At 46.7% G+C, this 19757-nt stretch overlaps 1 protein-coding gene across 1 annotated transcript in view; it reads left to right on the forward strand.

Moving 5' to 3' along the window:
• The window catches only part of PIK3C2G (phosphatidylinositol-4-phosphate 3-kinase catalytic subunit type 2 gamma), a 2201800-nt gene that overhangs the window by 722001 nt on the left and 1460042 nt on the right, over window positions 1-19757 (forward strand). Inside the window, exon 9 of the mRNA XM_078674033.1 lies at window positions 7975-8038. Within this exon, the coding sequence (XP_078530159.1) occupies window positions 7975-8038 (64 nt within the window). The remainder of the gene's footprint in view (window positions 1-7974; window positions 8039-19757) is intronic.

A 19757-nucleotide genomic window follows, 5' to 3' on the forward strand; every position in this document is an offset into this window, starting at 1 on the left:
ATCCCAACCGCTCTCTGCGCTCTGCTTCTCTACGTTGGATGACTTCTCCCTAGTTTTGTCGCACTTGGCTGGGGGGCCAGTCTCTTCCAGTAAAAGTATCCATCTTATTTATTTATTTATTTATTTAAAATATTTATAAAGCGCGACTGTCACCTGGCAGGTATCCTGGCGCTGATAGCTACTTCTGTGGTTTATAGACGGGGGGGGGAGCTGGAAAAGGCCAGTTATTTTTTATTATAGGGACAGGGGAAAGAGCCAAGTTTTGATACGTTTCCTGAATGGGAGGAGATGAGGGATATGGCGAATTTCGGCAGGTAGACTGTTCCATAGCTTGGCTGCAGCTACTCTGAACGATCTTCCTCCCATCCTGGCCTTCTTACATCTGGGCACTCTCGCGAGGCAAGCAGTAGTGGACCTAAGTGTTCTGGTGGGGGTATACCAGGAGAATAGACGTTGGAGAGGTCTGGGTCCTGTTCCATGCAGTGCCTTGAAGACCAAACAAAGGGCCTTGAAGGCAATGCGTTGCCTCAAAGGCAGCCAATGTAACTCGGCCAGTGCGGCAGTGGCCGAGGATCTCCTGGTCCATCCCAAAGCCAGTTTAGCTGCTGCTGACTGGACTCGTTGGAGCCTGTCCAGTAGTGTCGCCGGAGATTCAAGCAGCAGGGCGTTGCAGTAGTCAAGGCGACTAAGAATAGTACACCTGACTACTAGTGCTCTGGCGGAGGATGGAAGCAGAGGCAAGACTTTGCGCAATGAGCGCATAAGGCCGGTGCAGGTTGCAACTGTTCTTGAGACCTGAGTCTCCATGCTCAATTGATGGTTGAGCATGACGCCCAGGTTACGGACGGTGGTAACTGGTAGGGGGTTGTTGGAGTTCTCCGGGGGCCAGAACTCAGCGGGCAGAGGGCGGGGTATGCGACTCGCAGGGCAGTACATCACCTCAGTCTTTGAGGCGTTGAACTGAAGAGAGTTCTGGTGCAGCCAGCGTGCCGTGTCTCGTAGGCAGTCATGGAAGGCTTGTAAGGAGATGGAGTCTTCGCCTTCCCACGAGAGAAGGAGCTGTGTATCGTCCGCATAGTTTACTGTGGTCATGTTGTGTGACTTGATTAACGTGACCAGAGGTTTTAAGTAAACGTTAAAAAGAATCGGACTGATAGAAGAACCCTGGGGGACACCATGTGAGACCGGGGAAAAAACCGATTGAAAAGGGGGAAGGGAGACAGCTTGTTTTCTGTCGCTGAGGTAGGAGTGAAACCAGATAAGGGCCGTGCCGTCAATCCCTGCCGCTCTCAACCGCTTATGAAACAATCTTCCTGACAAGCTGTGGCACACACAGGATTTCTGCATTTTTAAGAAATTACTTAAAACGCACCTTTCCAATCAACCCATTTAATTAATCTTTACTCTTTTGGCCACAGTCTGCCTATGCGCCAGGACACTCCAGAGTATTTGTGCACGCTATAAATCATCTATAACATAACATATTGGGGCAGGCGTGGCACTAGGGTGGACTTTAGTGTGGAAAAAGTTTTACTACTCCAATGGGATCTTCACTAAACCTAAAATGTGTCTCGTGTAATGTCAGAGGGATGCTCACCATGATACGAAGGCATAAAATACGTGCATACTTAATTCGTAGGGGGTTCAGATTGCTCTACTCCAAGAGACCCACATCATGGCAAAGGAGGGTATTGCAGTGCAGCAAAGATGGCGAGGGCAGGCATTCTATACCAATTACTCAGCATTTGCACGCGGAGTCCTGATCTGGGTGCGGGTAGGAGTTCCTTTCCAGTGCACACAACAAATTATAGACCCAGATGGCAGATATGTGATAGTTTCTGGGGAACTAGATGGCCAGGATATAGTTCTGGGAAGTATTTATGCACCCAAATCAGACCAGGCCAACTTCTTCTCGCACCTATCTAGGAAACTAGCCTCTGCGCTCACAGGTCCGGTATAATTGGGGAGGGATCCTTTAATTGCATTCCGGATGTAACCCTTGACCGCTCACACCCCCCGCTCCCTGATGCGCCCACACATCAAAAAACAGAAGTACAGTGGAAATGGCAAAAGAAATGGGAGTTAGTAGATTCTTGGAGAGCTCAGCACCCTGGCACTCGTGATTACTCCTTCTCAGCCATACACAAATTACACGTGCAATTAGATGCCATTCTGTGTTCCCCTGATGTACAACAAGGAGTAAGCAGCAGTGAATACCTCACTCGGACAATCTCCGACCATAATCCGGAGTTGGTATGTCTGAATTGGTCCCAAGCAAAGCCCAAAGTACCCACGTATCGTTTGCACCCTGAGGTCCTAGAAGATCAAGTGTTCCATGCCACGATAGGTACATGTGATGAATACCCCTCCCAGGACAAGAGTTCAATCTTGTTCTAAGTAAAACAAACCCACTTGGAACATGCTTGTGGAAAAGGTGCTGAAACACCTATAAGGGTTTATTGAAAGCAAATGTCTCATAAGGCCTCAGCCTTGAGGAAACTGGAGCAAGGCAGGACTATGACCAGAACAACACAGAGCAGTTCAGACTTTAATCCCTGGGGACCTCTTTTTGTCTTCCAATAGCTTCCCTTTACTCGTTATTGGTTTCCCGAGAGGGCTTGTGTCCCCAGAAGAAAACAAAAAGACACAAAACAACCACCAGTCAGTCCTGTTTAGTACTTTGCTCAGAGTAGTGTGGTGACCCTCCACCCATACAGTATATAACCACAGCCTGTGAGAGAATAGGGGTGTTTGAAGCAGCGGCCCTAGATGGTGCCCAATATTCATACACAATCCCATGTCCTTCCCCTCCCAGCCAACCTCCTCCAGAACTGCAAAAATTGCACTTGCCTGGAGCTACGGTCCTCCTGGACTGTAGCGTGGAGTATCTCGCCATTCTGCTTCTCCTACGGACGTCCAGATAGGTGGGCAGCTGGCATTGGGGAAACCTCCCTCTTCGGCTCTCTTTGTCCTTCTCCAGAACACCACCGGGTCTTCCCTCCTGACGGTTCTTCCCAGGTCATCTGGTTTAGATCCTCCGCTATTCCTCTTGTCATCTCTCCTTCACGCTGTACCTGCCTCCTCTCCTCGGGATTCGCGAGCGCCCCTCCACACACCGGGCTCCACTTTTCTTTCCCTATCGCCGATGACGTCAGTCCCGCACCGACCATAGTTTCAGCCCAGCTGACCTCCTTTTCCTGATGTTCCTGCCTGGGCGCCATCTTCAAGTGTGCGAAGGTCTCGTCCCCCGATGCGTCCCTATCATAGTATGGCTATCGACCAATATTTCCACAAAAACGCTAACACAGCTACGGACCCATTGATACAGTGGGATGTGTTTAAAACAGTCCTCAGGGGGAGATGTATATCAGAAATGGTGGGGGACCCTAAAGGTTCTTCTCCAAAACGTACAAAGGGAAAACCACCGCCTAAGGGAACTAGAACAAGAGAGATCAGAGAATGAAGACAACCAGGGAGAACTCCTGGAGTATATATATATATGCAACAAGCTAAAGGACATATGGAAAACTCTGTTAAAACCATTATTTAACAAGCACAGAGTAAGTTCTTGTGGGCAGGCAGTGATGCTGTGCTTTAATCCAACTTTAGTACAGCTAAGCTGCCGCCTTACAAATTATTTTGACCTAACAGCATTGAGGCTGAAAAAATTCCACTCTCAACAGTAAAATCTCTCCTATTTAAGTGCTCCAATTCCCGGAGTAAGTTCTTTACAGTCCTTGAAGGCTTGGTGGTCTCTATTTGGCCTTGCATTGGGATTCCCCATGCACCTGAGAGGTACTGCGTTGGATCTTCATCCTCTTTAAACCCTAAGAGGTGCATATTAAAGTCGCCAGCCAGGATGATGAGATCAGTTGCCTCCTCTTCCATTACTCTCTGTAGCTCCGTTAACAGCTCCTTCACTGCTTTTGATTTTTGTTTAGGGTGCACATAAACATTTAATATTATTATTATGTCCTGTTTGAGCAGATTAAGCATGAGCGTTACTTTAGCAGCCTGAATACTGGTTGGTAGTGTTAAATGTATAGTAACTGGAAGGAGCTCTCCTATTTCAGTTATTGAGGAAGTAGGGTGACCCTAGTGGAAGAGGACATGGACAGGTTCATGAGAGACCTAGAACTACCGGCTTTGGATGAAGAATTAGCAAATGCACTGGGCTGCGATGTGGAAATTGGGGAAGTGCGAGGGGCCATTAAGAACATGGCGAGAAACAAAACCCCAGGTACAGATGGCATACCAATTGAATTTTACCTAAAGTATATTGATGTATTAGCTCCGAAACTGGTACAGCTATACAACGAGGCAAAACAATTGGGACACCTGCCCATCTCAACTAGAGAGGCAATCATCATTCCCTTGCTTAAGCCGGGGAAACCGTCATGGGACAAAATGGCATATCGCCTACTGCCTATGCTCAATATAGACTACAAAATCCTTAGTCGCATACTAGCTACTTGGTTACTCCCGCACATGACAACACTGATCCACAAAGACCAATCAGAGTTTATTTCCACCAGAAACACAGCTCTTAATGTCCATCGTCTACTGTGAGTGCTGGGGGCTGACACCTACGGGATGAACTCGGCGACAATCTTTGCAGTGGACACAGAAAAGGCCGTTGATAGCCTATAATGGCCATATCTGTTCCATATGATGAGGAGGTTTGGGCTGGGAAACAGGTTTATCGAATGGGCTGCGCTCCTATATTCCGGCTCTACTGCTCAGGTAAAAACGAGTGGCCTAATATCAGATGCCTGTGAGGTGGGAGGGTGAACAAACCAGGGCTGTCCCCTCTCCCACCTACTGTTTGCCAAGGTGATCGAGCCGCTTGCCACCCGAGCTCGAACAGGACAACACTACCAGGGCCTTGAAGTCGATGGGCAGATGCACCATATTGCGTTGTATGCCGACGACCTTCTGATGTTCCTTGCGGACACAGGGGAGGCACTTCAAGGAGGGAAAACATTACTCCATTGCGTGGGGGAAGTGGCAGGGTTAAAAGTGAACTGGACGAAATCCTGTTTATTCCCTACAAAAGACAGTAGAGTGGGCCCGCTGGACACAAGGAAGTAAGATGGGAAGATAGATGCCTTCCATACCTGGGCACCCAAATATATCACGCTCAGGGAGATCTCCTGGAGGGCAACATAAGTAGGGCCATAAGAGAAACAAAAAGCAACTTTGACTTTTGGAGTAGTTTGTCACTTTCAGTAGCCGGTAGAGTAGCCCTACTTAAGATGGTGACCCTGCCGAGGCTACTATATTACTTTGGCACCCTGTCAATTTGGATACCACTACAATACTTCACCCAACTCAGATCAATGGTTACGGGGTTTTTATGGGGAACAGGAAGGCAGATAGTGGCTCCTAACTTTCTAATGAGACCGAGAGTGGAAGGGGGTTGGGCACATCTTCAATGGCTCACAAAATGGGTGGCAGGCTCTTAAGGGTAACAGAGGAAATGGGTGAAGACGGGATGACCCTGAGGCTACTATCCCAAAGCACTTTGAGGCTCCCGGTCTGAAATCAGGTCCTTCCAGCGGAGTTAGCTACACCTAGGCGATGCTGGCACAGATATCTAAGGCGGCTCAGAATCAGGAGTGCTTATGCCCCAGAAGTCCCGTTACTTATGTGCGAGGCCTTGCCGCATGAAAGTAGTTGGCAGAGGCTGACGGACTGGGCGGACCAAGAGTTAGCTACATTGGGAGACTTATATGAGTAAAGTGCCATGGTCCTGTTGAACGTTCTGTGAGACCGTTATGACCTACCCAGGGATGCTTCCTTATTGCACTCTGCCCTCACTGCGGCCATACGGATGCACTGGAGAGGGGGACTCACTGAACCACCAACGTCACTGGGATACCAATACGTGGTGATGGCAGCCGGCACATTTAAAGCAGTCACCTGTTTGTACAGGCATGTTACGTGGGAGGCCTTACCCCCCTTATCGGAGCTACGCCTCAAATGGGAGGTGGACATTTCAGAGAAAGTCTGGAGAGAGCTAGTGGAGAGGGCTTGGAAAAGCACCAGAAATGCAAGATTCCAACTGGTACATTTTTACATACTACATAGGGCTTACCTCACGCTGGAGAAAATGAATAAGTACTTTGCAACCCATTCAGCGGCCTGCCCCGGTGTAATCGAGGAAATGTGGACTTCAAACACATACACTGGGATTGCCCAAACTTGTGTAACTTCTGGGAAGGGGTGATAGCGGTACTAGCTGACATCACCGACAGGGAAGTTGAGACGTCCTTCAAACACTGCTTGCTGCATTGGTTCCCGCACACATCCAAAAACAAAGTCCCTAGCAAATTTCTTGACATGGGGTTACTCCTAGCCAAAAGGGATATTACCATGCACTGGAAAGCAAAACAGGGACCAAGCACTGCCAGATGGAACAAGGAACTCATAAAGTGGGCAGACTGTGAGGGAATAATCAGGTTGCAAATAGCTAAAAGAACAGGGAGTGAGAAGGTTTTAGATACAGTGAGGGCATGGGAAGCGTTAGTTGCGGCAACCAAGAACCCAGCTGCGAACGAGGAGGAGGAACCAATATCAGAGCCCCCAATAGGAATATGTTAAAATACTCACAATTGAGCTAAACGGCATGATCTAAGGGAAGGGGTTTCTAGTAATAGCACGGCATTGTCTTCACTAGTTGAGGGATCATATACTAATGCTTTAGAACTTCTACATAACTAAAACTAGAGGAGTAACGGATTACAGGCTGGAGATCAGTATACCAGTGGCACGCCTGGGGGAGATGGCAGGGAGGGGGGATTGTTTTAAGTAGAGGATTTCAATCCAGATTAAGGACAAGTACAGGAGATGCAAATTGAACACTAATAGATATTTGTTCCGGGTTTGATCACGGAGGGGTGGGGAATATGAGAATTGTAGCGAATACTACCGCTTTTACGGACTACTGTGTTAGCGGCACCAAGAATAGGTGAAATGTGAACCTGAACAAGGAACCTATGATGTATTGATCTCATTTGGAAGTGTATATCAAAACCAATAAAGCTTATAAAACCTCCTGATTTAGTAGCTTATTTTTCTTTAACATTTGGTGTGCTCTTCCAATAATTTCGTATTGTTCCAGTTTCCTGCCATGTTCAATTTGCTCTTTTCAAGCATTGTTCACAAAAACTACAAGGCTAATAAAATTCTTCACAGAGTTGCAGGGGATTAACATGCACAACTTTTCAAAATCCCAATATTGATACTTTTAAATCATAAATCAGTTTCCAGGTTGCAGGGGTTGGTTACAAAAATTGTGAATATTTATGAGCAAAGGCACAATTCTGTTTATGAATATTTTTCTATTCAGCTAACGTCCTCTGGTTGTTGTTAAATGTAATGTTTTAAAACAAAGTTCAGCTATTTTTGTGGGTTCTGCTTCACCTGTCAAATGTAAACCTTTAACGGAAAATTATCCAATAATTTCTATTATAATGTGAATCCCTGTTTGTGGTAAAGTCGCATTTTTACATGAAAAAATTTAGTAATGGATATTTGATACATTTTCCAATACCTATGTGGCATAGGCATTATCGTATAGTATTCACAATTAGGTAATGATTTCATAGGTATCAGTTGACAGAGTTAAGATAAAATTGTTTGATAACTCACTTCGACAAATGAATGAAGGGCTGTGGGTATCTAAATGAACAAACTCTTTTCCTGTTTTTAAGACAAGCGTTTTTTCTTTAAATTGCTACTAGCTTATGCTTTACAGTGGAATAAAGTGAGCTCTACATAAGCGGTCCAGAGTATGCAAATAGAACACCACAGAACAGTGATTGAATCTGATCATGTGGGAAAATTATACTAAACGTAAGATGTTAAAGTTTGATAAAACATTATCATAGCTAAAGTGTTTGCTGTTGTGGAGAGTAATATTTTAATTGTAAATAACAATATATATATATATATATATGTTTATACTTTCAGACAAAGTCTTACTGCTGCTATTATGAAGTATTGCAGTCAGCTTGGATTACTAATACAAAAGCAGGTATGAGTTTAAATATGTTATTAAACTTTATTATTGTGATGAATAATTATGTTTTTGAATACTAAACTTCATCATGTTGCGTAATTACAATGCTTCTGAACATGGTGCAGTCGCATACTCCCATTTCCCTATGGAAGCCTATGCTGCTCCCGTATACCGGCCGCAGCACAAGTTCCCATTGAGAAATTGAAGTTTCTATTAATCCCTGAACTGTGTGGCTGGCACCTCGGGGTGCCTGCCACACAGTGCAGGGATCAACAGTTGCCCCTCTGGCCCCAACCGGAGGCCTCAGGGAGAAGGGATCCCTGCTGGGGGCCCCCAAAGTCGCTTTCTGACAGGCATTCTATGTCGCAAAGCCCGACATGGAAAGCCTGTCGAAAACCAACATCATAATCCCTACGTCGGAAACGCTGGTTGAAAGGGATAATGTGCCGGTTCCGACTGCCTGACACGCTCTTTGACCCATCGGATCGGAGCTCTTTGACCCATCAGACGTGACCTGGAATGACCGGCCGGTTTCACTTCCGACCGCCGTTATTGTAATAAGACGTTCGAAAGTGAAACCTATGATGTCGGTCTGAAAGCTTCTGACCACAGGTCGGAGGCTTTGAGACAAACATCATAATAGAATTCTTAGAGATTCATCATATGGTAGGACATACTGTAACATTATCATTTTGAAGTTGTAGGTTGTAACAGATAGATAGCGTAATCTGCTACATAAGAGTGCATGGAAAGCATAAACTGATTGAAGCTAACTGTAGAGGTCAGATAATTTGACACATTGGTGAGGGACGACAAATGTGAACGTCTTAGAAATCATAAGATGCTAAAGGAGTTAAGGATATAACTTTATAATAGTATATATATCACCTGTAACATAAAGATAAACGTTTTCAGGTCCTGGTATCTCCCCCGGAGTGTCCATAAAACATTTCTATAAGGACCATCTAGATTCCTGTGGCAGGAACTTCTAGTAGTGTTACAGTTGCTCATTGTATAAAGTTTACTCTTTAAGGTAACCCTCATGTGACGGTGATGCAACCCTTCCCCACTACCTGGAAACCTCTCGCTTGGCTACAAAGGGGGCAACTTCTGTAAATCTATGAATCTCCTGGGAGATCGCTCGAATTGGCCCCAACAGGACAGGAGTTGTAAACATCCAAGGATGAAAACCTGTCACTGCTCCCCAGTATTTTATGCATCTGTGGAAAAAGCCATGACAAATGTAGGAAGCCTGCCTCAGCAACAGCAGAGCATTTGTGCCTAGACCAGTAATTAACCCACAATGCTTCAAGCTTAATGGTGTTTAGTAGTCTATAGAGGTATTAGAGATGTAATGTTCTGCATCACTTATCAATTAATAGTGCGCTGGTTTATGCACAACAGTACCTCCATTTCTCATCCGTCATCTGCGCATCTGATCACGCGCACCACCTATCTTTCGTAGTTGGAACCACCGCCAGCGCCTCTCTGAAGAGCATCATATAAACGGGAGACAATACACTTATTAGCAGATGACGTGAGTAATACAGTGAGAGGTTTAAACTCTGGTTGTTGAAGAAGTAACCCCGAAATTCACTTCTGCGCCCTGCCTGAAGCGCAGAAACACATACATCACAGTATTGTAGGTCCCATGAAAAAACTGGCCAGTGTAATGAACTCAAGAGACTGCAACTGCTGGACCACCGTCGCTTCCTTGCCAACGTTAATCTAGGGTGACTGGTAAGAGGAAGCAGCGTGGAATGCATGCAGTCCAATTAGAATCGGTGGGGGCGTTTTTGCCAGGCGGCTGTAGTGCAGGCCACTCTGCCTATTGTATGCTGCCTATGGGTAGACTGCTGGCATACCATTGCCTCAAGAGACTTGAGTGGATATTATTCTTTTCAATTGCTACATGCAGCATATACGGTGGGGGGTAATATCAGTAGTGTATAAATTGTTCTTGCGCTCATAAGTGGTATAAATATTCATCAGGCGCCAAGAACCCTCCCTGGTCCTATGTGACCATCAGGATTCCCTTTTCTTTTTGGAGCATTATTAACCCAAGTAAATTTATCATGAGGGATTGGGTCGTTCAGAAAACATGTTTGTGTGTTGATAAACAGATACAGTGGGCTTGGCACAATAAGCATTTTCATAAAGGTAAAGTGGCCTGCTAGCAACAGGGGAAGTGCCACCAAGTGTGTCACCTACTCTTCTATTTTAGTTAGGGTAATCCCATAATTTTTGCTAATGGAGGAAGTATTATGGCTAATCAGCTACCCAGTTGTCTAAAGGAGGCACATCACCATCGAAGTGGATATTCCAGCGGAGACACTTGGGTGTCCATAGTGAGAGGGAATATCGGAGATGTATTCTAATTTAACATAAGTACAAAGAGGTGCTTAAAGCACTATCGGCCAGATTCATGAAAGAAAAATCGGCTCGCAAAGGGCCAGATTCTGAGAATCTGGCCCTTTGCCAGTGCAATTTTTGCATTTGGGATTCATCATACCAAATGCAAAAATCGCTAATAAAGAATTCGCAAATTTGCGAGGATTAGCATTTAAGGAATCTCTATTAGAGACTCCTTAAATGCCATTCATGAAACATTTAAAAATTGCGAATTCGCAATTTAGGACCGCTATTTACCACGAAGTCAAACCTCGTGGTAAATAGCGAAAACTTAGAAAAATGCATTTTGATGCATTTTTCTAAGTTGCATGTTACACACACACATGTCCTTTGGACATGTGTGTGCACAACAGCAGTGTAAATTCACATTTCAGGGGTGCTACAGGGTGTCCTTTGGACACCCCTGCACCCTTGAAATCGCATCCTTATTTGCGATTAGCAAATTTGCTAATCGCAATTAAGGAATGTGTAGGAATCGCAACTTATTTAGCAATTCCTACATGAATCCCGTTTTGCAAGTCCTTAATAGCGATTCCTTATGAATCGCTATTAAAGACTCGCAAAACGGCCCTTTCATGAATCTAGCTGATTATCTTCTGAAACATGGGTGCCCGGTTATAACCTGACATTCTGACAAATACCATATTATCCTTGGTCACTGGTTTCCAGAGTCTATGTTCTCAGTAACAATGGCACTACGACAGCTTGCAAGTTAGGGGCTCAAATGCCGAAGCATCAGGGTTGAAGATGGGGTCAACCCTGTGGTATAACTCTAATAATGCAGATAGGGTCTGAAATCTAACTGTTCAGGCAGATCTGTACTGTGGGGCATGTGTATAGTCATCTAATCCAATCCAATAATCATTTAGCAACACCCACCCTCCCTAGTACTAACAGATATTCCAATTCAATTGCATCAGACACTTTTGGAGCATCTAAATAGGGAGCTGTAGCATGTAATTTGTTGATTAGTTGATGCAGCAGGGCAAAAAATGGTACCCAAATTATGTGCTATAGACCTGCCTGTAATAAAGCCGATTCATCGGGTAAAACCATCTTTAGGAGCATACAAAGTAATCTACTGGCCTACAGTTTGGCAAGGATTTTAGTGCCCGAGTTTATTGGATTGGTCGTTATAATGCAGATCCATCAGGCAGATTAACTGGGCTGAGCAATGTTAATAATACAGCTTCATTCGTGGAAGTGGGGACATAGGGAATGGGGGCTTCTCAAAAAGGTCATATAATCACAGTGCCAGCTGTTTTGCATACTCTTTATAGAATTTGCAATGTATACCTTCAGTGCTGGTGGTCTAACATTGTATTGCCATTAGTATCCTGTTGATTGAAATGAGTTGTTTGAGGAACTGACCGTGCACCCCCCAGCCAAACTACTACTGTCATCAAGGGAGTCCCGAACATATATGCTTACGTCATGAACATTAGAGGCATACCGGCCAGAATTCGGTCTAGGTGGCCACGTCTAGATTGACCAACCAAAAATCTAATCTGGACCAAGAATGATGTAATATATTGTTGTATAGCATTTTAGGACCCTAGTGTAATTTTCCCGATTCATGCCCTTAAATAGGTATAATTCACCTTGTCCTTATACAGGCATAGAAATCATAACCTTATTTAGACATGACCGATCCAGTCCAAATACGGCATGGCTACTTCCACTAGTTCCGAAAAGCCACAACAATTTCTTGGAAATCTTGGCTTCAGCAGTTAGGGACTTCCCCTTGCTTGAATATTGATTTGTCCAAGAAATCATGGAGTTTTCAAAGAACTATGACTCTTTGATGACGTTATTATGTCCAACTGTACGTCAAACTCGGCACCTTCAAGGTATAAATATGCCCACACTTGCCATAGCAAACACACAGTGGTTGGAGCAGTTCGACTATCTACTTGCCCGACGCATCTCGCTACAACAAATGCCGAAGGAAGCCAATCCTCCAGCAGACTCACTGAGAGAGACGCTGTCTTTTCTCTTGCCGAGAAATCCAGCTCCAGTGTTTCCAAGCTCCCCTTGCAGGGTGTTGGGAAATTGAGTCCTGAGACCGAGAGATACCAGACCTCCTTCATTCTAAACCACGGTACGGAGCTGATTAGACCCTAAGAGAAATCTTGGATAGATTCTTGGCAAGAGAATACTAAACTTATGCTACACCACACTTACTTCTTCCCTCGTACTAGACTTAGGCTAGGTACATTGGGGTAGGCACCTGTTGAGTACTTTTAGTCTTTATTTATTTATGTATGTATTTTATGGCTTAAAAACCATACCATGCTTTTCCAGTATTATTTTATAATACTCTTCTTGCTGTATGCATTATACTTTACAGCCAGTATTGCAATTGTAGCAGTTCATTTCTTCTGCATGAGAAAGAAGACTGTTCAATAAATACCTTTATTGAAAACGCCCGTCTCTCTATTTCTCTGCCCCTCTGGTGAAACGAAGCATGCACGAATGACTGAGTAAAATATCTATCTATCACGACTCTGAAGATACGTTTTATCTTGGGGAAACAAAGTTGTCATGTTCATGCGGTTGTCAGAAACGAATCCCTTCTTGTGAATTCGAGAAAGTTTCTAAGGGCCTCTGAGCTAGCTGGCACTCACAATTAAGTCTAATATATTCGATAGAGACCTAGTAGACATAAGTCCTACGTCACATCTATAGGATATATTATTCCAATGCGCAGAGCCTATTGGGAATATAGGAACTACACTACAATATGAGTCTGTATAAAAGTAGGTATTTGCTTGCTCAAAGACGTAAATAATTAGATAAATTGCTTTTGTTTATGACATGCAGAATAATCAGCATTTATAAACAAATTCAGCAGGTTTAATCTAGGCATTCCTTGCATGCAGTTTTGAGAATTGTATGTGGACTTCCATTAGAACAGCACAATAATTACATATTTTGGTTTGCCTGATCCAAACTTTAGGACACTTAGGGGTAGATTTACTAAGAGTTCATGCAACGCACCACAGCAAGGCAACTTACTGAGCCGTGTTGTGTGAATGGTAGACATCAGAAATACAGCATGATTTCGAAGATAGGGCTCACTTCTGCTGCCTCTTTGTGCTGGTGCACTGTGTGCAAGGGTGCATGCATTACTAGCAGGATTGTTCTTGTGGAGTAAGGGACTCTTTCCTGTTTGTATACATACAAACAATCTGTAATGCGCTTTTTACTTTATATATTTGTGACGTGGAATGCATCACATATAGAAAATAGGAAGTAACTACGAGGAATAAAGAGATTTCTCCTCATTCTTCCAGGGTCAGAGAGGCGTACCATTGTGAGACATTCACTGGTTTCAACTCTTTGTAAATATGGGAATGCGCCAAAATCCATGTGTGAGTGTGTCCCTAACGCAAGGTAATGCAAGACAGCGAAATGCGCTGCCTTGCATTTCCTAGGATTTGGTAAACATTGCAGAGCCATGCAAGGTGGCTTTGCGTGGCATCATAAATCCCAGTTAAAGGTTGGCATTGCCGTGATGCAAGCGCAATGCAAGCCTTTAGTAAATCTGGTCCAAAATCTTATCTTTGTCGGTGTGTAGTTGGACCTTTGATGTGCACCTGTATGGTGTCTGAAACATGTAGTTTGGGTGGGATCCTTTCAGAATTTTGTTTTCCTTCCCTCTCCATGTCCTGACTACTTTTGAGGTTTATTGGGTTTCTATATAAGTACATCTGATGGAGACTATTAGTTATAGATTCCTTACCTTGGAATTACCCCCAGGCGTCGGACTGGATCCAGAGAAATCTTTTCATAGTAGTACCCATGCGCGTCAGTAGATGGCGTAAGTCGACTCTGCATTCATCGTTGGTGTCATGATCGACAAAATGACTTTACGGTATCTACTTAGACGCCGCTCCTGCATGCTGACGTCAGTTCTCTGCGCCAGCCAGCGCAGATCTGGAGAGAGCGGTACCCTTAGTCATTTTTTGACTAATACTTTTTCGACTTTTGTCAACATCTTTTTTGTGTCGTTCCACTCCTGGTGCACGTAGGGATGTCTCATCATCAGACTGGCTTCAAGTCTTGTGACTCCTGTCACGAGTTGATGTCGGTCACTGACCCGCACCTCGTATGCCTCTGGTGCCTGGAGAGTGACCACGACCCAAAGTCGTGCTTCAACTGTCGGGCCATGAACCCGAAGTCTTTGCAGGAGTGGTTCTAAAAGCTTCTGGAGGCCCGGCAGTCAGCTCTGCACCCCTCGAGGTCCCTGTTGAGAGGGAGGCCGTGGGACCGGTCGTGGAGTCACTCCCATCATTCCTCCTTGAAGTCTTTGTCATCAGGTAAGTCGAAGCACAAGAAGCAGGCGAAGAAGCACAGTTGCTCTTTGCCTTCTCCCTGTCCGTCGGCTAACACGGGATGCAGAAGGTCGTCATCCTTCGGCTCTACCCGCGGAGCCTAGTGGGATGGCTCAGAGCTTCCCTCCTGTTCCGGGAGCTGGAGTATCCCCTGCCTAGCTTTGTGCATTTTACGAAGCCTTCCACTCCATCTTTGGTCAGCCCAACTCTGCTGGCACGCCTTCTGGCCCCGCAGACTCGGCTGTGGGCTCTAGGCCTTCGATGCCAGCGGCTCCGGCCTCGGGGCCATAGGGCTCCCAGGGATCCAGGCTGGGATACGGATCGGTCCCGGTCGACCTCATCCAGCGCCGATTCCTCTGACGCCACCTACGCCACCTCCAATGCTGGTTATGTCCCTGGCCAGCGGCGACCCCGGCCTTCCACCAACTTGACTTGAACACAGAGCCAGACCAGCGTTGGCCGATGCTGGTATCGGCACCCACTAGTACTTTTGTACCACTGTTCTACCCTGGCGATCCTTATCCCCCTGAGCGCCAGCCAGAGGAGGGTGAGGAGGACTGGCAGGGGTCTGTTGACCCTCTGGCAGGCCAGCTTGAAGAGCCAGACATGAGAGAAGAGTTGGGTGAGGCCAGTGGTCTGGATACTTCACCAGTCCTTGGTATGCTTTCTCCCCCTACCGTGGCCATGAAGGAGGGACACTCCTACGCTGTGGAGTTGCGTAGGGCGGCTAAGGCCTTGGGCCTTGAACTTCCTACTGTGGCAGTCAGGACTAACCTCCTGACTGAGGTGCTTCTGCCAGCAGCCACCTCTTTGGCGCCTCTGCTGCTATTCAATGAGGCCCTCACAGACACTCTTCCGGGCACTTGGTCCAAGCCCAACATAGGGGCTCCTGTGGATAGGATGATTTACTGATGCCAACGCCCAGCCCTGGGCAACCCAATTTCCCTCTCCCAACACTCTACCTCCGAGAGCTTGTTGCTCAAAGCCTCAACGTCCAAAGACGCATTCCTTACTGCTCCCCCAGATAGAGATTCCAAAAAGCTGGACCATCTTGGGGAGGGAGATATTTTCTTTCGCCTGCTTAGGACTGCGGTCGGTGAACACCACATGTCTCTTGGGCTGTTACACCCACTCTGTGTGGGAAATGGTTGCGCAAGTACTGCCACAGTGCCCGGAGGAGGTGCGGGCCGTACTCTCCCGTGCAGTCGCAGAGGGTAGAGACACAGCAAAGTTCGCCATTCGATGTGGGCTAGATACTGCTGGCTCGCTTGGTAGAACAATTTCTACATCAGTGGCCTTGAGGTGCTACACCTGACTGAGGTGAACTGACTTCTCCAGAGATGTCCAATGGACCGTTTTGGACATGCCCTTACTTGGCTGTCGCCTGTTTGGCGGCAAGGTGAACAATGCGCTTGAACGCTTCAAGGACTCTAGAGCTACGGTTAGATCCTTGGGCCTTGCTTCCACCTCTCACCCGTTCTGTCTGCCTTTTGCCCTCTTTTATGGTTATGGAAGGGGTGCCCCACCAAGTTCTACCCAGGGCCACAGGCCGGCGCAAGTTACCCAGCCTCTGCATGGCCAGGGATGTGAGACCCGGTGCCATGGGTCTGGGGACCAGCTGGTGGGCCAGTCAGCTAGTGCCCCCTCTGCAGCAGCCTCCAAACCTTCCTAGTCCAACCTTTCAGGGCCACCAATTGCCAGTGGGTGGCAGAATCCGCCATTACCTACCCCACTAGCACAGCATCACGGCAGACAGGTGGGTTTTGCAGATAGTTCAAAAGGGCTATTCCCTCCCCTTCAAAACTACACCTCCCTCTATATCACCCACACTCCATCACATGTTAGAGGATCACTTGGCCCTTCTCCGTTAGGAAGTTATGATTCTCTTGGCCAAGGGAACTATTGAGCGAGTCCCTGTCCCAGAAATAGTTCATGTTTGTTACTCCCACTACTTCCTGATCACCCAAGAAGGACAAAGGCCTGTGTCCTATCTTGGATCTCATGAGCATCAACCGCTTCCTCCGGGAGAAGTTCAAAAAGTTGACATTAGCTCAGGTCCTGTCTGCCCTCAACCATGGAGACTGGATGTTAGCATTGGACTTGCAGGATGCCTACTTCCAAATCCCTGTCCTGCCAGCCCACAGGAGTTACCTAAGGTTCACAGTAGGCCAAGAGCATTTTCAGTTTACCCTGCTCCCTTTTGGCCTTGCCAGTGCCACTCGGGTGTTCACAAAAGTGATGGTGGTGGTCGCGGCTCATCTGCGCAGATCAGGTGTTCCAGTCTTATCCTATCTCAACGACTAGCTGTTGAAGGCGTGATCGCCACGGGCTGTCGTTTCCTACCTCCAGACTACAGCGGGCCTCCTGCACTCGCTGGGGTTCACTATCAACATGCGGAAGTAACACCTGATTCTCTCTCAGAAGCTCCTTTTAATCGCAGCAGTCTGGATACAGTGAAGTTTCGAGCAGCGTGTCTTGAATATTCGGGCTATGATACCGATGTTTCAGCCTCCATCCCGGGTTTCTGTGAGAATGGCTGAGGCTGCTGGGCCTCTGGCCTCCTGCATCCTGCTGGTGGATCATGCCAGGTGGCATATGCGGGCTCTGCATTGAGACCTGAAGATCCAGTGGGTGCAGCATCAGGGGAATCTTTGATTGCATCCAATTCTCGGAGGGCACTGCACACCAATTGCAGTGGTGGCTAATGAACCAGGATTGGGTCAACGGCAGATCCCGCTCCCTTCCACAGCCATAGTTCACATTGGTGACAGATGTGTCACTCCTGGGATGAGGCAGCCACATGGGAGAGGCGGAGATCAGAGGCCTCTGGTCTCCGGCAGAGTTCGTGCTCCACATCAATCTTCTGGTGCTCCGGGCGATGCGTCTGGCACTGAAGGCATTCCTTCCTTCTATCAAAGGAAGGGTAGTGCAGGTGTTCACGGACATCACCACCGTCATGTGGTAGTGCAACAAACAGGGCAGGGTGGGGTCATGCACCCTGTGTCAAGAGGCTCTTCGCCTTTGGATGTGGCTGGAACATCAGGGCATGTCCCTGGTGGTTCAACAACAGGCAGGTTCTCTGAACGCCAGGATGGACAAACTCAGCTGCCGGTGCATGATGGATCACGAATGGCGTATTTACTCAGAGGTGTTGCAAGGATTCTTTCAGCAGTGGAGAGAGCCTTGATTAGATCTGTTCGCCACCAAAGAGGACGCTCAATGTCAGCAGCTCTGCACGTTGGAATTTCCAATGTGGCACTCGCTCAGTGTCGTGAGTGGAATTGCGGTCTTATATACACCTTTCCACCTATACCACTTCTGCCCAGAGTGCAGAAGAAGATCAAGCACAACCGGACCCAAGTCATTCTTGTGGCTCTGGACTGGGCATGAAGAGTCTGGTATCCCGAGCTCTTGAACATGGCCTTCGATCCTCCAATCAGACTGCCTCTTCGGATGGATCTTCTGTCACAGCAGCAGGGGACGGTTCTCCACCTGAACCTGTCCAGCCTCTAACTCCTTGCGTGGTGATAAGGCGGCACCAGTTGACAGCTTTTGACCTTCCTTCCGAAGTCTGTCCCATCATCTTGGCAGCCCGGCGTCCCTCCACTAAAACATAATAAGCCTGGAGATGGAAGAAATTTGTGGCATGGTTCACAGCAAAGTCTGTGGATCCCCTTTCTGCCCCTCTTTCGGAGGTTCTCCTCTTAATTCTATCTTTGGCCCAGCAGGGATCTGCTTTGTTTACCCTTAAAGGCTATCTTTTGGCTATTTTGGCCTTTATTCTCCTTCCTGATCAACCTTCTCTTTTCAAGTCCACTATTGTAAATAGGTTTCTTAAGGGCATTACTCACCTTTGTCCTCCTATTCCTTTTGTTATGCCCCAGTGAAACTTAAATATGATTTTAACTTACCTTATGTGTGCTCCTTTTGAGCCACTACAGTATTGTCCTCTCAGGCTCTTGACCTAAAAGACTGCTTTCCTGGTTGCCATCACCTCTGCTTGCAGTCTGAGTGAGCTTCCGGCTCTATCTTCTAAACCTCCTTTCTTTGCTGTCCATCCGGACAACGTTGTCCTTCGAACTAGACCTTCTTTTCTTCCCAAAGTGGTTACCTCTTTCCACATAAAACAGACCATCACTTTGCCCACTTTCTTCCCACCCTTGCATCCTTCAAAGGAGGAGAGACTCCACCACCTGGATCAAAACGTGTATAATCCTTTTATTTTAATTGCACAAAACAATTCCGGGTGCACAATCAAATCTTTGTTGGCTATGTGGGTTCCAAGAAAGGTCGGGCCGGGCAAAAATGGACCATTTCTGGATGGGTCGTCCTTTGTATTAAGATCTGTTACTCAGTGAAAAAGGAGCCTCAGGTAGGACTGAATGTCCATTCCACTAGGGCGACTGCAGCCACTACTGCTTTGGGATGTGGAGTCCCCCTCTGTAATATCTGCCAGGCAGCCACGTGGGCTTCACTGCACATGTTCACTAAACATAACTGCCTGGATAGTCAAGTCAGGAGAGACGGCTTCTTTGACCGTTCAGTTCTTTAGGATTTTCTGGTGTGAACTTAGTTCGAAGACCCGCCTCTGGGGTTGGTATTGCTGGGGTATCTATTCTAAGGTATGGAATCTATCTCTAATAGTCTCTTTTCAGATGAACAAGTTACTTACCTTTGGTAATGATATATCTGTAAGAGAGATATATTATTTATAGATTCCTTACCGCCCACCCATCCTCCCGGTTCTGCAAACTGACTTATAGAGTAAGGGACTCCCTTTCAGGGCCATAGCTTTGTGCACCAGTGGTCAGGGTGTTGCATGGCTCTGCGCTTCTGGCATGAAATGTCGAGTAAAGAAATGAAGCCAGCGGACAGGGGCGGCGTCTAAGTAGGCACTGCGACGTCGTTCCAGTGATCACGACACTAACGACAAACATGGAGTCTACCGACACCACCTACCGATGTGCAGGTGTACTGCTATGAAA

The sequence above is a fragment of the Lissotriton helveticus genome, chromosome 1_1 (genome assembly GCF_964261635.1).
Source record: "Lissotriton helveticus chromosome 1_1, aLisHel1.1, whole genome shotgun sequence".
Lineage (NCBI taxonomy): Eukaryota > Metazoa > Chordata > Amphibia > Caudata > Salamandridae > Lissotriton > Lissotriton helveticus.